This window comes from Chlamydotis macqueenii, chromosome 29 (genome assembly GCF_036417535.1).
Source record: "Chlamydotis macqueenii isolate bChlMac1 chromosome 29, bChlMac1.mat, whole genome shotgun sequence".
Taxonomy (NCBI): domain Eukaryota; kingdom Metazoa; phylum Chordata; class Aves; order Otidiformes; family Otididae; genus Chlamydotis; species Chlamydotis macqueenii.
The window spans coordinates 2,656,995-2,668,268 of record NC_141584.1 but is presented as its reverse complement, the minus strand read 5'-3'; the positions used below and the strand labels follow the sequence as shown (position 1 = coordinate 2,668,268).

At 66.8% G+C, this 11,274-nt stretch overlaps 2 protein-coding genes across 2 annotated transcripts; both read right to left on the bottom strand.

Annotated features, from left to right (window-relative positions):
* Nucleotides 1-81: 81 nt before the first annotated feature.
* Nucleotides 82-3,729, bottom strand: TUBA1B (tubulin alpha 1b). The gene is made up of 4 exons (XM_086768766.1): nucleotides 3,628-3,729; nucleotides 2,278-2,500; nucleotides 2,046-2,194; nucleotides 82-1,267 (listed from the first exon to the last, which is right to left on the bottom strand). Exons 1-4 carry the CDS (start codon nucleotides 3,628-3,630, stop codon nucleotides 287-289), a joined length of 1,356 nt encoding a protein of 451 aa, XP_086624892.1. The 5' UTR covers nucleotides 3,631-3,729; the 3' UTR covers nucleotides 82-286.
* A 2,388-nt stretch (nucleotides 3,730-6,117) lies between these two features.
* On the bottom strand, nucleotides 6,118-9,426 carry TUBA1A (tubulin alpha 1a). The gene is made up of 4 exons (XM_086768646.1): nucleotides 9,317-9,426; nucleotides 8,151-8,373; nucleotides 7,919-8,067; nucleotides 6,118-7,279 (listed from the first exon to the last, which is right to left on the bottom strand). The coding sequence occupies exons 1-4, from the start codon at nucleotides 9,317-9,319 to the stop codon at nucleotides 6,299-6,301; spliced, it is 1,356 nt and encodes a 451-aa protein (XP_086624772.1). The 5' UTR covers nucleotides 9,320-9,426; the 3' UTR covers nucleotides 6,118-6,298.
* Nucleotides 9,427-11,274: the final 1,848 nt, after the last annotated feature.

The following is an 11,274-nucleotide window of genomic DNA, read 5'->3' as shown; positions in this document are numbered from 1 at the left end:
CTGTTCCCACGGGATGGGGCCAGCTGGCTCGGGGAACGGCAGGCACAGACACTGAGGGTTTGTATCCAACACAGCAGCAGCTCCTCTTAAAGCCTTTTATTCACAGACATGGTACGGACACATGGAAAACCGACATGATCACGTCAGGGAGCGCACAAGCCCAGTGCGAGCAGCGTGTCCCTCCAGCAGGGACACAGGGCAGAACCCCAGCCTGTGCACAAGAAAGCCGAAGTGTTTGAAGCAGACATTTTGTGGACATGCTACAGCGACAGAAGGAACCCAGCGTTTAGTATTCCTCCCCTTCCTCCTCTCCCTCTCCTTCCACAGAATCCACCCCCACCTCCTCGTAATCCTTCTCCAGGGCGGCCATGTCCTCCCTGGCCTCCGAGAACTCCCCCTCCTCCATGCCCTCCCCCACGTACCAGTGCACAAACGCCCGCTTGGCGTACATCAGGTCAAACTTGTGGTCCAGGCGGGCCCAGGCCTCGGCGATGGCCGTCGTGTTGCTCAGCATGCAGACGGCACGCTGCACCTTGGCCAGGTCCCCGCCCGGCACCACCGTGGGCGGCTGGTAGTTGATGCCCACCTTGAAACCTGTGGGGCACCAGTCCACAAACTGGATGCTGCGCTTGGTCTTGATGGTGGCGATTGCGGCGTTGACATCCTTGGGCACCACATCCCCGCGGTACAGCAGGCAGCAAGCCATGTACTTGCCGTGCCGTGGGTCACACTTCACCATCTGGTTGGCCGGCTCGAAGCAGGCGTTGGTGATCTCCGCCACCGAGAGCTGCTCGTGGTAAGCCTTCTCGGCAGAGATGACGGGGGCATAGGTGGCCAGCGGGAAGTGGATGCGGGGGTATGGCACCAGGTTGGTCTGGAACTCTGTCAGGTCGACATTGAGGGCCCCGTCAAAGCGCAGCGAGGCCGTGATGGAGGACACTATCTGGCTGATGAGGCGGTTGAGGTTGGTGTAGGTGGGCCTCTCGATGTCCAGGTTGCGGCGGCAGATGTCATAGATGGCCTCGTTGTCCACCATGAAGGCGCAGTCGGAGTGCTCCAGCGTGGTGTGGGTGGTGAGGATGGAGTTGTAGGGCTCCACCACAGCTGTGGAGACCTGCGGGGCCGGGTAGATGGAGAACTCCAGCTTGGACTTCTTGCCATAGTCAACGGAGAGGCGCTCCATGAGCAGAGAGGTGAAGCCGGAGCCGGTGCCACCCCCGAAGCTGTGGAAGACCAGGAAGCCCTGCAGCCCTGTGCACTGGTCAGCCTGGAAAAAGGGAGGAGAAAACAAGATGGATCTGTCAGTAATTCTGAACTTAAGCTGCTCTCAAGTTGTCCGGAAAGCAAATATTCACCCCAGGATCTCAGGCCCGTGAGGTCTCTGGTCTCACAGACACAGGCACCTGCCCGACTGCCGCAGCTCCGCATCCAGCGACAGCACCCTGTGCATTGGCACAGCCGGCCCTTGGGACAAGGGCTCCTTCCTGCTCCAGGAGCCGGCCCTCGCACCTGTGCCCAGCACGACCCAGGTGTGGGGAAGAGGGGACCCATGGAGCTTTACAGAAGCACGTCAGAGCACCCAGAGCCATCACCCCAGAGTCACTGCCTGGGCAGGGGGCTGGCAGCCATCAAGGTCTGCAGGGCAACAGCACTCCCCTCCCAGGGCACAAGCGGCCGCAGCACGAGTTAAACCCTTGGCATGGCTGCTGATAAGCAGTTGGTTAAGAAGGATTAGAGTCCAGATCAAGGGGAAACCTCACATGACCCTAAAAAAGAGATGAAATAAGGCCTTCCAAGGGCAGAAACAAGCCAGGGTCATTTGCAAGGTCCTGAGGAAGGGGATTCAGCCCATGGGGAGGGGCTGATCCTGATCTCCCCCACAGGACCCAGACCCCACAGGGAGCCCTGATCTGGTGCAGGGTACCAAGAACCACAAAATGCCCCCAGACCCCGGAGACACAGCCCGGCTTCTTGTTGCTGCCCAGCTCCCACAGGAGGTTTCCCCTTTCCCTACCAGCTGCAGTGGCACCAGGGTTTGTACCCACCAGCTTGCGGATGCGGTCGAGGACCAGGTCGATGATCTCCTTCCCGATGGTGTAGTGCCCGCGGGCGTAGTTGTTGGCCGCATCCTCCTTGCCTGTGATCAGCTGCTCGGGGTGGAAGAGCTGCCGGTACGTCCCCGTGCGCACCTCGTCTGCGGGGAGAGCCCACCGCCCTGTCAGCGCCCCGCTCACGCCGGCCGCTCCCTTTGCCTCCCCGCTCGCCCCCCACGCTCACCGATCACCGTGGGCTCCAGGTCCACAAAGACGGCCCGCGGCACGTGCTTGCCGGCCCCTGTCTCGCTGAAGAAGGTGTTGAAGGAGTCGTCCCCCCCGCCGATGGTCTTGTCGCTGGGCATCTGCCCATCGGGCTGGATGCCGTGCTCCAGGCAGTACAGCTCCCAGCAGGCATTGCCGATCTGCACGCCCGCTTGGCCCACGTGGATGGAGATGCACTCGCGCTGCAGGGGCATGGGAGGGGGGAAACGGGCTCAGCTGGGGACAGACCCACCCCAACATGGGTTGTACCCCAGCTCCGCCACCCAGTGCCGAGCCGGTGCCATCCCAATCCTTCAGCTGAGGAAAGCAAGGAAACCACCCAGCTCCCACCAGAGCTCAGCCCCGGAGGGAGGCAAGGAGTGGCACATGTCTGGGGACAGCCTACGGCCCCATTTGGGGTGGTGGGGGTACCCTGGGGCACCGCCCCCCTGCGTCAGCCCTCCACCCGCTCCCAAATGGCGCGCAGGGAGGACATTTTACAGCCTGGGCAGGGCGAGGCTGCACCGCAGGAGGAAGAGGAGGAGGAAGCACAGAGCGCAGCGGCGGGGACGTGACTGCACCAGGCGGCCCCAAACCGCCATGGGGGGGGTGGGGTGATGGCGTCACCCTCCCAGGGTCCCTCCGTCCCCTCCCCACCCCAGTCCAGCACATTCCCGGCCGCACCCTGCGCCGCAGCACCTGCTCCCACGCATTCCTCCCGCCCGGGCGAGGGGCAGCCGCGGTTTGGGGCAGGGGGCGGTGACGGTGTGGGCTCCCTCTGGAGCGGGATCAGCCCCACGGGGACGAACTCGAGTGGGTGCCCGGAACGCCGGGTGGGGACAGGAGGGACCCTCTGCTCCCGCCACGGGAGTTGCGTAAGGCTGTGGGTTCAGGACTGAATTTGGGGAGAGGGGGCGGGGCCGTGCCCCTGCAAGGGGTGGGGCGGTGCCCCCGCGCCTTCCCGCGCGCGGGAACGGTAACGGTCGGGGCTTGGCGCCAAAAAGCGGAGCAGAGCCCCGCCCACGACGGGGGGGCTTCCTGGGACCACGTGCTGCCCGCCCAGGGGTGCTGTGCCCCCCGCCCAGGGCGGCAGCTCCAGCCCCTGCTCCGTCGCCCCCCCGGGACCCCAGCCCCTGCTGACTCCTAAGCCCCCGCCGCTCCCACCTCCCTCTCTGCTCCCTCTTACTCCCCCCCCCCCAAATGCCCCGTCTGTCCCTTCTCGCTATCCCCCAGCCCCCGCACGCCCCCAATCTCTGTCCCCCATCTCCGCTCTCCCCAAATCAACCTCATTCTCCCCCAGCCCCCCATTTCGCGGTACCCCCCCCAGTACCATGGCTGCGGTGCGGTTACTCGTCCCGACAAGCAAGGAATCGGCGCAAGTACCAGACTGCAGTCGCCCCCGGGCTCCCTCCTATATACCGGCCGGGGGGGCGTGACGCTCGCCCGCGCCTCTATTGGCCGCCGCGCCCGCCAGTCTGTGCGCTCGCCACTGCCGATTGGCTGCGACGCGTGGGGCGACCCCGCCTCCTTCCCCCTACCTCTGCTTGCGGGGCTTTGGGGGGGGGGGGGGGCTGGGGTTTGTGAAGGGTCCCCCCCGCACGAGTGGGGGGCACCCGGGGGCCTAACCCCCCCCCCCGGGGTCCTCACTCCCCCCCTCACTGCGTTTGCCGCGGAGAGGGGGGGCACAGCCGCTCCCGCCCTCCCCCGCCTGCCCCCCCGCCCGGTGCGGTTCCGCTGCAGATGAAAACTGCGACATGAGGGGGGGCAGCACGTGCTGTCGCGCTCGCCTCCCCCCCCCGCCATCGCCGCGTCCCGAGGCTGTTAATCGGCTTCTCCGGACGGACAAAGCCCCCCCCCGCCGTGCCCCCGGCCCATCTGCACCGCCCGCCCCCCACGCACCGGCCCATCTGTACCCCAGGCCCCCCCCGGCCCATCTGCAGGCTGGAAGAGCCCCCCTTCCAGAGCCCCCCCGACCCATTTGCACCCCAGGGGGCTCCCTCAGCCCGTCCGCCGCCTGGGACCCCCGCCACCACACTGGCTCATCTGCACCCCACGCCCCCCCTCCCAGCCCATCTGCAGTATGGGGAGCCCCCCCAGCACCCTCCCAACCCATCTGCACCCCATGCCCCCCTCCCCCCCGCAGCCCTTCTGCAGGTGGCCCCCTCAGCCCTGTACCCTGCCGTGATGGGGGGCACCGTGCCCCACACCCAATTCGATCTGCACTGGTGGGGGCACACCCCACTCACTGCGGTGGGCTTTGTCTCAGCCACGTCTGCAGCACCGAGACCCCATCTCCGTGCGTGATCCTGTACCCCCCCACTCCCCCTCGCCCACCGCGGGGCCCACCGCGATGCCCGCAAAATAGGGGATGAGCAGGGGTCCCACAATGATCCCCCAGGGCACGTTTGCTGGGGGCAGCCCCCTGCCCAGCTGCAAGGCTGCGGGGTGCCCCACATGGGGGGACAGCACCAGCCCCCACCTAATCCCCGGAGGTATTCGCTCCCAGTAATCCGCCTTTCTGTTTTGCCGAGAGCTTTGCGCACAACCCAGCAGCCCCTTCGGCACCACGCGCCGCCATGCGTTGCCAGGCCCCCCCCGCCCCATGGGGGACCACCTCACACCAAGGGCCACCCCACAGCGAGACCACCCTGCATCCGTGGCTGCCCCCGGGGCGTGCGGGGCTGCTGTCGCAGCATCGCCGCAGCTGCACTGCAGTGGGTGACGTGGCTCCCCGCCATTTGCCTCGCCCAGCTGCCGCATGGCCGCACGGCACCTCCGCTCCTTCCGGGAAGGGGCTTTTTTTTTTTTTTTCCCTTCTCTTTTTTTTCCCCGCCCCTCGCTCTGCTCAGCCACACTGTGGGGACGCCAGCCCCAGTGCTTGGGGGCAGCTCGGCTCCCAGCGATGCCAGTGCAGCAGCCAGCAAAGAGCCACTCCCAGCCTCGCCATTGCGCCGGGAGCTGGCACTTCTGGCACGGTGACCGTGGGGGCTGCAGGGGTGCCCCCGCACTGCAGCACACGCTGCCCCTCGCTCCAGCACCCACTCAAGTTTCACTCTGCATTCCACTTCATCCCTGACCACAGCCATGACCCAGCTCAAGGGGAGTGGGGGGGACAGTGTGGCCTGGCTTCCCCCCTCCCCCCGTGCCCAGGGAGAGCTGGGGGGAGGAACAGACAGACGGACACACACATGGACACTGCTCACTGCTGCTGCTGCATTCTCTCCCCCAACCACGACTGGGGCCACAGCTGCTCCTCTTCGCTGCAAGAGGGGACAGAGGGGCTTCAGGGCACACCGGGGGGATGGAGGCATGGGAGTACACGCCACCCTGGGCACTCAGCAGGATGAAGGGGCCACTCAGCCCCTGGGGATCAGGGGTCTGCAGCCCCTGTGCCCCCACCCAATACAGCCCCTCCCCTGCCCAGGCACAGCAGGCAGAGACCCCTCCAGGCTTCTGCCAAACTTGGGGGGGGTTCAGGGATCCCCAGCCCCCGAGGAGGGGTTTAACCATCCTGTGTGCTCACTTGGGACTCACTTGGCTCCTGGTCCTGGGAAAAGCCAGCACCCCCCCAGCTCCAGAGCCATGGCAGTGCAGGGGGCACACGGGAGGAGGGGACACCGCCCAGCTGACCAGCAGGACCCATTTGGGGATCACAGTGCTGGGGGGTTGCAGGGCACTGGGCTCAGCCCGACCCCAGGAACACGCTCAGGGACAGGGGTGGAGAACCCAGGTGCCGCCGGGATCCCAGGGCTGGGTGGGGACAGCGCCCTGACCCCCTGAAGGACAGCACAGCAGGGAGTGACGACACCAGAGCCGGCGGTAAGACAGGGAATGCTTTTTATTGAGACCCACGGGAGAGGACGGGTGGGTCCGTCACAGACTTTTCCATTGAAGCACAGACGATTGAACAGGACAGACTGCGGTGCACACACTGCTACAGACCCACGGGGGGGTCTTCAACTAGGTTATGTTCCCTGTGAGAGCAGCACCCTTGTGAGAGTTTAGTATTCCTCCCCTTCCTCCTCTCCCTCTCCTTCCACAGAATCCACCCCCACCTCCTCGTAATCCTTCTCCAGGGCGGCCATGTCCTCCCTGGCCTCCGAGAACTCCCCCTCCTCCATGCCCTCCCCCACGTACCAGTGCACAAACGCCCGCTTGGCGTACATCAGGTCAAACTTGTGGTCCAGGCGGGCCCAGGCCTCGGCGATGGCCGTCGTGTTGCTCAGCATGCAGACGGCACGCTGCACCTTGGCCAGGTCCCCGCCCGGCACCACCGTGGGCGGCTGGTAGTTGATGCCCACCTTGAAACCTGTGGGGCACCAGTCCACAAACTGGATGGTGCGCTTGGTCTTGATGGTGGCGATTGCGGCGTTGACATCCTTGGGCACCACATCCCCGCGGTACAGCAGGCAGCAAGCCATGTACTTGCCGTGCCGTGGGTCACACTTCACCATCTGGTTGGCCGGCTCGAAGCAGGCGTTGGTGATCTCCGCCACCGAGAGCTGCTCGTGGTAAGCCTTCTCGGCAGAGATGACGGGGGCATAGGTGGCCAGCGGGAAGTGGATGCGGGGGTATGGCACCAGGTTGGTCTGGAACTCTGTCAGGTCGACATTGAGGGCCCCGTCAAAGCGCAGCGAGGCCGTGATGGAGGACACTATCTGGCCTATCAGCCGGTTGAGGTTGGTGTAGGTGGGCCTCTCGATGTCCAGGTTGCGGCGGCAGATGTCATAGATGGCCTCGTTGTCCACCATGAAGGCGCAGTCGGAGTGCTCCAGCGTGGTGTGGGTGGTGAGGATGGAGTTGTAGGGCTCCACCACGGCTGTGGAGACCTGCGGGGCCGGGTAGATGGAGAACTCCAGCTTGGACTTCTTGCCATAGTCAACGGAGAGGCGCTCCATGAGCAGAGAGGTGAAGCCGGAGCCGGTGCCACCCCCGAAGCTGTGGAAGACCAGGAAGCCCTGCAGCCCCGTGCACTGGTCAGCCTGGCAAGGAGAGACAAAGAGCCATGTTTAGTTCGGCAGCAGCAGCTGCTGCTGCTTCTTCCTCTCTGTGGCCTCGCAAGGACGTTTGGGGGATTTCCAGCAGCAGAGCGGGAACCACCGGGATGCGTGGCAGGGTGGCCCTGGCCCCCACTGTTGGGCACTGACTCATGGCAGTGGGGAATCCCCAGGGAAGCCCCCTGGCCCCCAGGGTGGGCGAGCAGCCGGGGGGGTGCTGCTGGCTCAGCAGCAAAATGGGGACAGGATTAGGGATGGGGTTTGGGCATTGGGGTGGCTACACAGCGCTGGGAGAGGCCGGTCCGATCTGCCACCAACTGCACAGTCACCAGGACGCTGGTCCCCAGCCACATGCAGCTGGACTCTGCCGCAGCCAGAGCCAAGCAGGAACAAAGAGGGAATTGCACAGCTCAGCACCGCCAGCGCCTGCGGCGCTGTGGAGCAGCTCCAACCGCTCAGCTGCGCGCGTCCCGCTGCCGCCAATGGCGGCCACTGCGGAACAGGATTAACATTCATTAATGTATTAAATCTAAACCCAGCCTGGCTAGTCCAGAGGGGAGGGCGAGACTGAAAGCCGAGCCTTTGTCCTCAGCTCACCGCCCACGAGCACCCCGCCTCCCCTACCAGCTTGCGGATGCGGTCGAGGACCAGGTCGATGATCTCCTTCCCGATGGTGTAGTGCCCGCGGGCGTAGTTGTTGGCCGCATCCTCCTTGCCTGTGATCAGCTGCTCGGGGTGGAAGAGCTGCCGGTACGTCCCCGTGCGCACCTCGTCTGCGGGGAGAGCCCACCGCCCTGTCAGCGCCCCGCTCACGCCGGCCGCTCCCTTTGCCTCCCCGCTCGCCCCCCACGCTCACCGATCACCGTGGGCTCCAGGTCCACAAAGACGGCCCGCGGCACGTGCTTGCCGGCCCCTGTCTCGCTGAAGAAGGTGTTGAAGGAGTCGTCCCCCCCGCCGATGGTCTTGTCGCTGGGCATCTGCCCATCGGGCTGGATGCCGTGCTCCAGGCAGTACAGCTCCCAGCAGGCATTGCCGATCTGCACGCCCGCTTGGCCCACGTGGATGGAGATGCACTCGCGCTGCGGGACAGGACATGGCGCTGTGTCATCCCTGGGCTCCCCCCACCCCTCCCCAGCCGCGGCATCCACCCAGGACCCCAGCCCCCAGGGTGGCACTGGGCTGGGAAGGGCGAGATCCCAGGGGTGGATGGGGCCAGGCTGCAGAGGGTGGGGGTCCCACTCCAGGGCCACACCCAGTGCAGGGGTGGGTGCTGAGCACCGGAGGTCCCATCCTGCTTCCCCCAGGGAGCCAGCAACCTGCCTGTTGTGGGATGCAGCGCCCAGCACCGAGGGCTCATCCTGCCCCAAGGGACCGGGACCACGCCCAGGGTGAGATGGGGGGTGGCGGAGTCCCATCCACCCTGTTCAGATCCAGCAGCGCCCGGGGGACTCATCCTGGCCCCGCTGAGCCAGGACCACGCCCAGTGCAGGACTGGGGGCCCATCCTGCCCTGCCGTTCGGCGTGGGACGGGGTGCTCAGCACCGCGGCGGGTCCTGTCCTGCCCGGTTTAACTGGAGCCACGCCCAGGGCTGGATACCGGGTAAGGGGAGGAGGGGCGGCGATCCCGTCTCGTCGAACCGGGGCCACGCCCAGTGCGGGCTGAGGGCTCAGCACCGGGGACTCATCCTGACTGGTTTAACGGGATCCACGCCCGTGGCGGGTTCGGCCCCGCGGACCCATCCTGACCGGTTTAACGGGCAGCACGCCCGATGCGGGGCCGGGGCTCGGTCCCGGGGAAGGCGGGGGGAATCACCCAGCCCCTTTTAACGGGATCCGCAGCCGGGGGTCCCATCCTGCCCGGTGGAACGGGAGCCACGCCCGGTGAGGGCTCAGCCCCGGGGCTCATTTCGGGCAGAGGGGGGCGGGGGGAGGCACAGGGTCGGGAACAATGGGGGGAGGGTGGAGGGGAATGGGATGGGGATCGGAGACAATGGGGATCAGGGGCCCCGCGCCCCCCCTCACCATGGCGGCGGTCGCTCCGGGGTCTCACAGCCCGACGCTGAGGCGGTCGATGTAAGAGGCGCAGCGGAGTGGGGGGCTCGGTGTGGGGCTTTATAGGGCCCGGCGAGGCGGGGCGGGGGGCGGGGCGGGGGGCGGGGCCTGGGCCGCCATTGGCGCGGGGCGGGATGAGGTAATGGCCGCCCCCCCCCGGGGCCGCAGACAAAGGCAGGGTGGGGCGGGGCGGGGGGGGGCCGGGGGCTGCAGCGGCCGGCGGGGCGTGGCCCTGCCTGTGCCCCCAGCCCCGTCCCCAGCCCCGTCCCCAGCCCCGTTCTTGGACAAACCGCCGGCCACACCCTGGTCCCCGGCCCCGGCCGTGCCCCTGTCCCCAGCCCCAGTTGTCCCACTGCCTCACTGTCTGTCCACTGCCCCAGCTCCCAGTTACGTCCCTGTCCCCATGCCCGGCCACACCCTGGTCCATATCCTCAGATATATTCCTGTCCCCACCCCCTGTTGTGCCATCATCCCACTGTATGGCCACTGCTCTGGCTCCCAGTTATGTCCCTGTCCCCATCCCTGGCCACGCCCTGGTCCGTGTCCCCACCCAGGCTGTTGTCCCCGGCCCCGGTCACGCTCTGGTCCCCATCCCCAGCCACGTCCCTGTCCCCATCCCCGGCTGTCCCCCTGTCCCCATCCCCAGGTACACTGTCCCCACGCCTGGCCATGCCCCAGTGCCCTGGTTCCCAGCCGCGTCTTGGCCCCCATCCCCAGCGTGGCCCTGTGCCTGTCCTGGCCGCAGCCTGGCCCTTTCCCGGCCGTGCCCCATCCCTTCCAGCGCCTCTTTGTCTGCTCGGGCAGCAGAGCCCAGCCCCGCGGGGCCAGCAGGGGAACAACACGCCTTCCTCCAGGGTGGCTGGGGACAAGTGGGGCTGGAGGACACGGGGGTGGTGGGGGGACACGGGACAAAGCCCTGCGGTGGCTCCCAGTGCAATTTTGGGGGCTGGGGGGCTGGACCAAGTGGCAGCTGCTCTGTGGCAGCTGGTGTTTGGGACACAGCTGGGACACGGGGCCATGCGTTCCCCGGCCACCCCTCCATCTGCTGCAGCCCCTGCACGGCCCCCCCAGCCACCGATCCTGTGGCTCCTCCTCGGGGGGTTCACTCTCCCGTTTCTTTCTCCCTGCAAAGCCCGCGGGGGCTGGGGCTGGGGGTGGTCCCACCGAGGTGGAGGGCTCCAGGGGACTCAGTCCCTGTAGAGGGTTGACCCCGTGCCACACACACAGGCAGGGCTGGCCCCAGCTGCCGCAGGTGGAGCTGCCAGGCTGCTCCCCCCGCACCCCGTCCTGCTGAGAAATTACATTTTTTTTCTCTGCGTTTCCCACATTATGCAGATTTCTGGGCAGCTCCAGGTTCCCACGTCCCTGCCGCCAGCCCCACACCCCTGCTGCCAGCCCCGTGTCCCTGCTGGCTCGCTGCTTTTGGGGTGCTGCTGGAGCGGGGTGGGAGCAGTGAGGGGCTGGTGCTCAGCCCCCACGGGGGGTGCAGGGCTGCAGACAAAGAGGGGCTGGGGTTTGGGCATCGCCTACCAGAACAAAGGAGCAGGCTATGCCGAGCAGAGAACTGGGAGATTCGGCTCCCACTGGGCTGGTCCCTGCTGCAGATGGGTGTTTGGGGACCCTGGCCCCAAAGTGCCTCAGCCCCCAGCCCTGACACCACAATGGGTCCGTCCCCGTGTGTGAAACGTCTCCTGCCTTTGTCTCCCCATGGCCCCGAGCCCTCAGCACTGATGTGGGGCCTGGAGGGGCGTCCCCAGGGCCTGGGTTTTGGGGGGGTCCCAGCAGCCCCTGCCTCGGGGACCCCTCCCCAGGCTGTAGGATCCCTGCCCATCCTGCTCCCTGAGCCGTGGGTAGGGGGTGCCCCGTGGGGCGGTGGGTGGCTCAGCCTCCCCGGTTGATGCGGGGTGTAGGGCGAGGGGCCCTGGGTG

Bases quoted from the DNA above. Each gene is read 5' to 3' on its own strand.
- TUBA1B (XM_086768766.1), bottom strand. The intron at 2,195-2,277 runs GTGAGCGTGGGG...CTCTCCCCGCAG, and splicing joins CCTGGAGCCCACGGTGATCG to ACGAGGTGCGCACGGGGACG. The intron at 1,268-2,045 runs GTGGGTACAAAC...CCCTTTTTCCAG, and splicing joins TCGACCGCATCCGCAAGCTG to GCTGACCAGTGCACAGGGCT.
- TUBA1A (XM_086768646.1), bottom strand. The intron at 8,068-8,150 runs GTGAGCGTGGGG...CTCTCCCCGCAG, and splicing joins CCTGGAGCCCACGGTGATCG to ACGAGGTGCGCACGGGGACG. The intron at 7,280-7,918 runs GTAGGGGAGGCG...TCTCCTTGCCAG, and splicing joins TCGACCGCATCCGCAAGCTG to GCTGACCAGTGCACGGGGCT.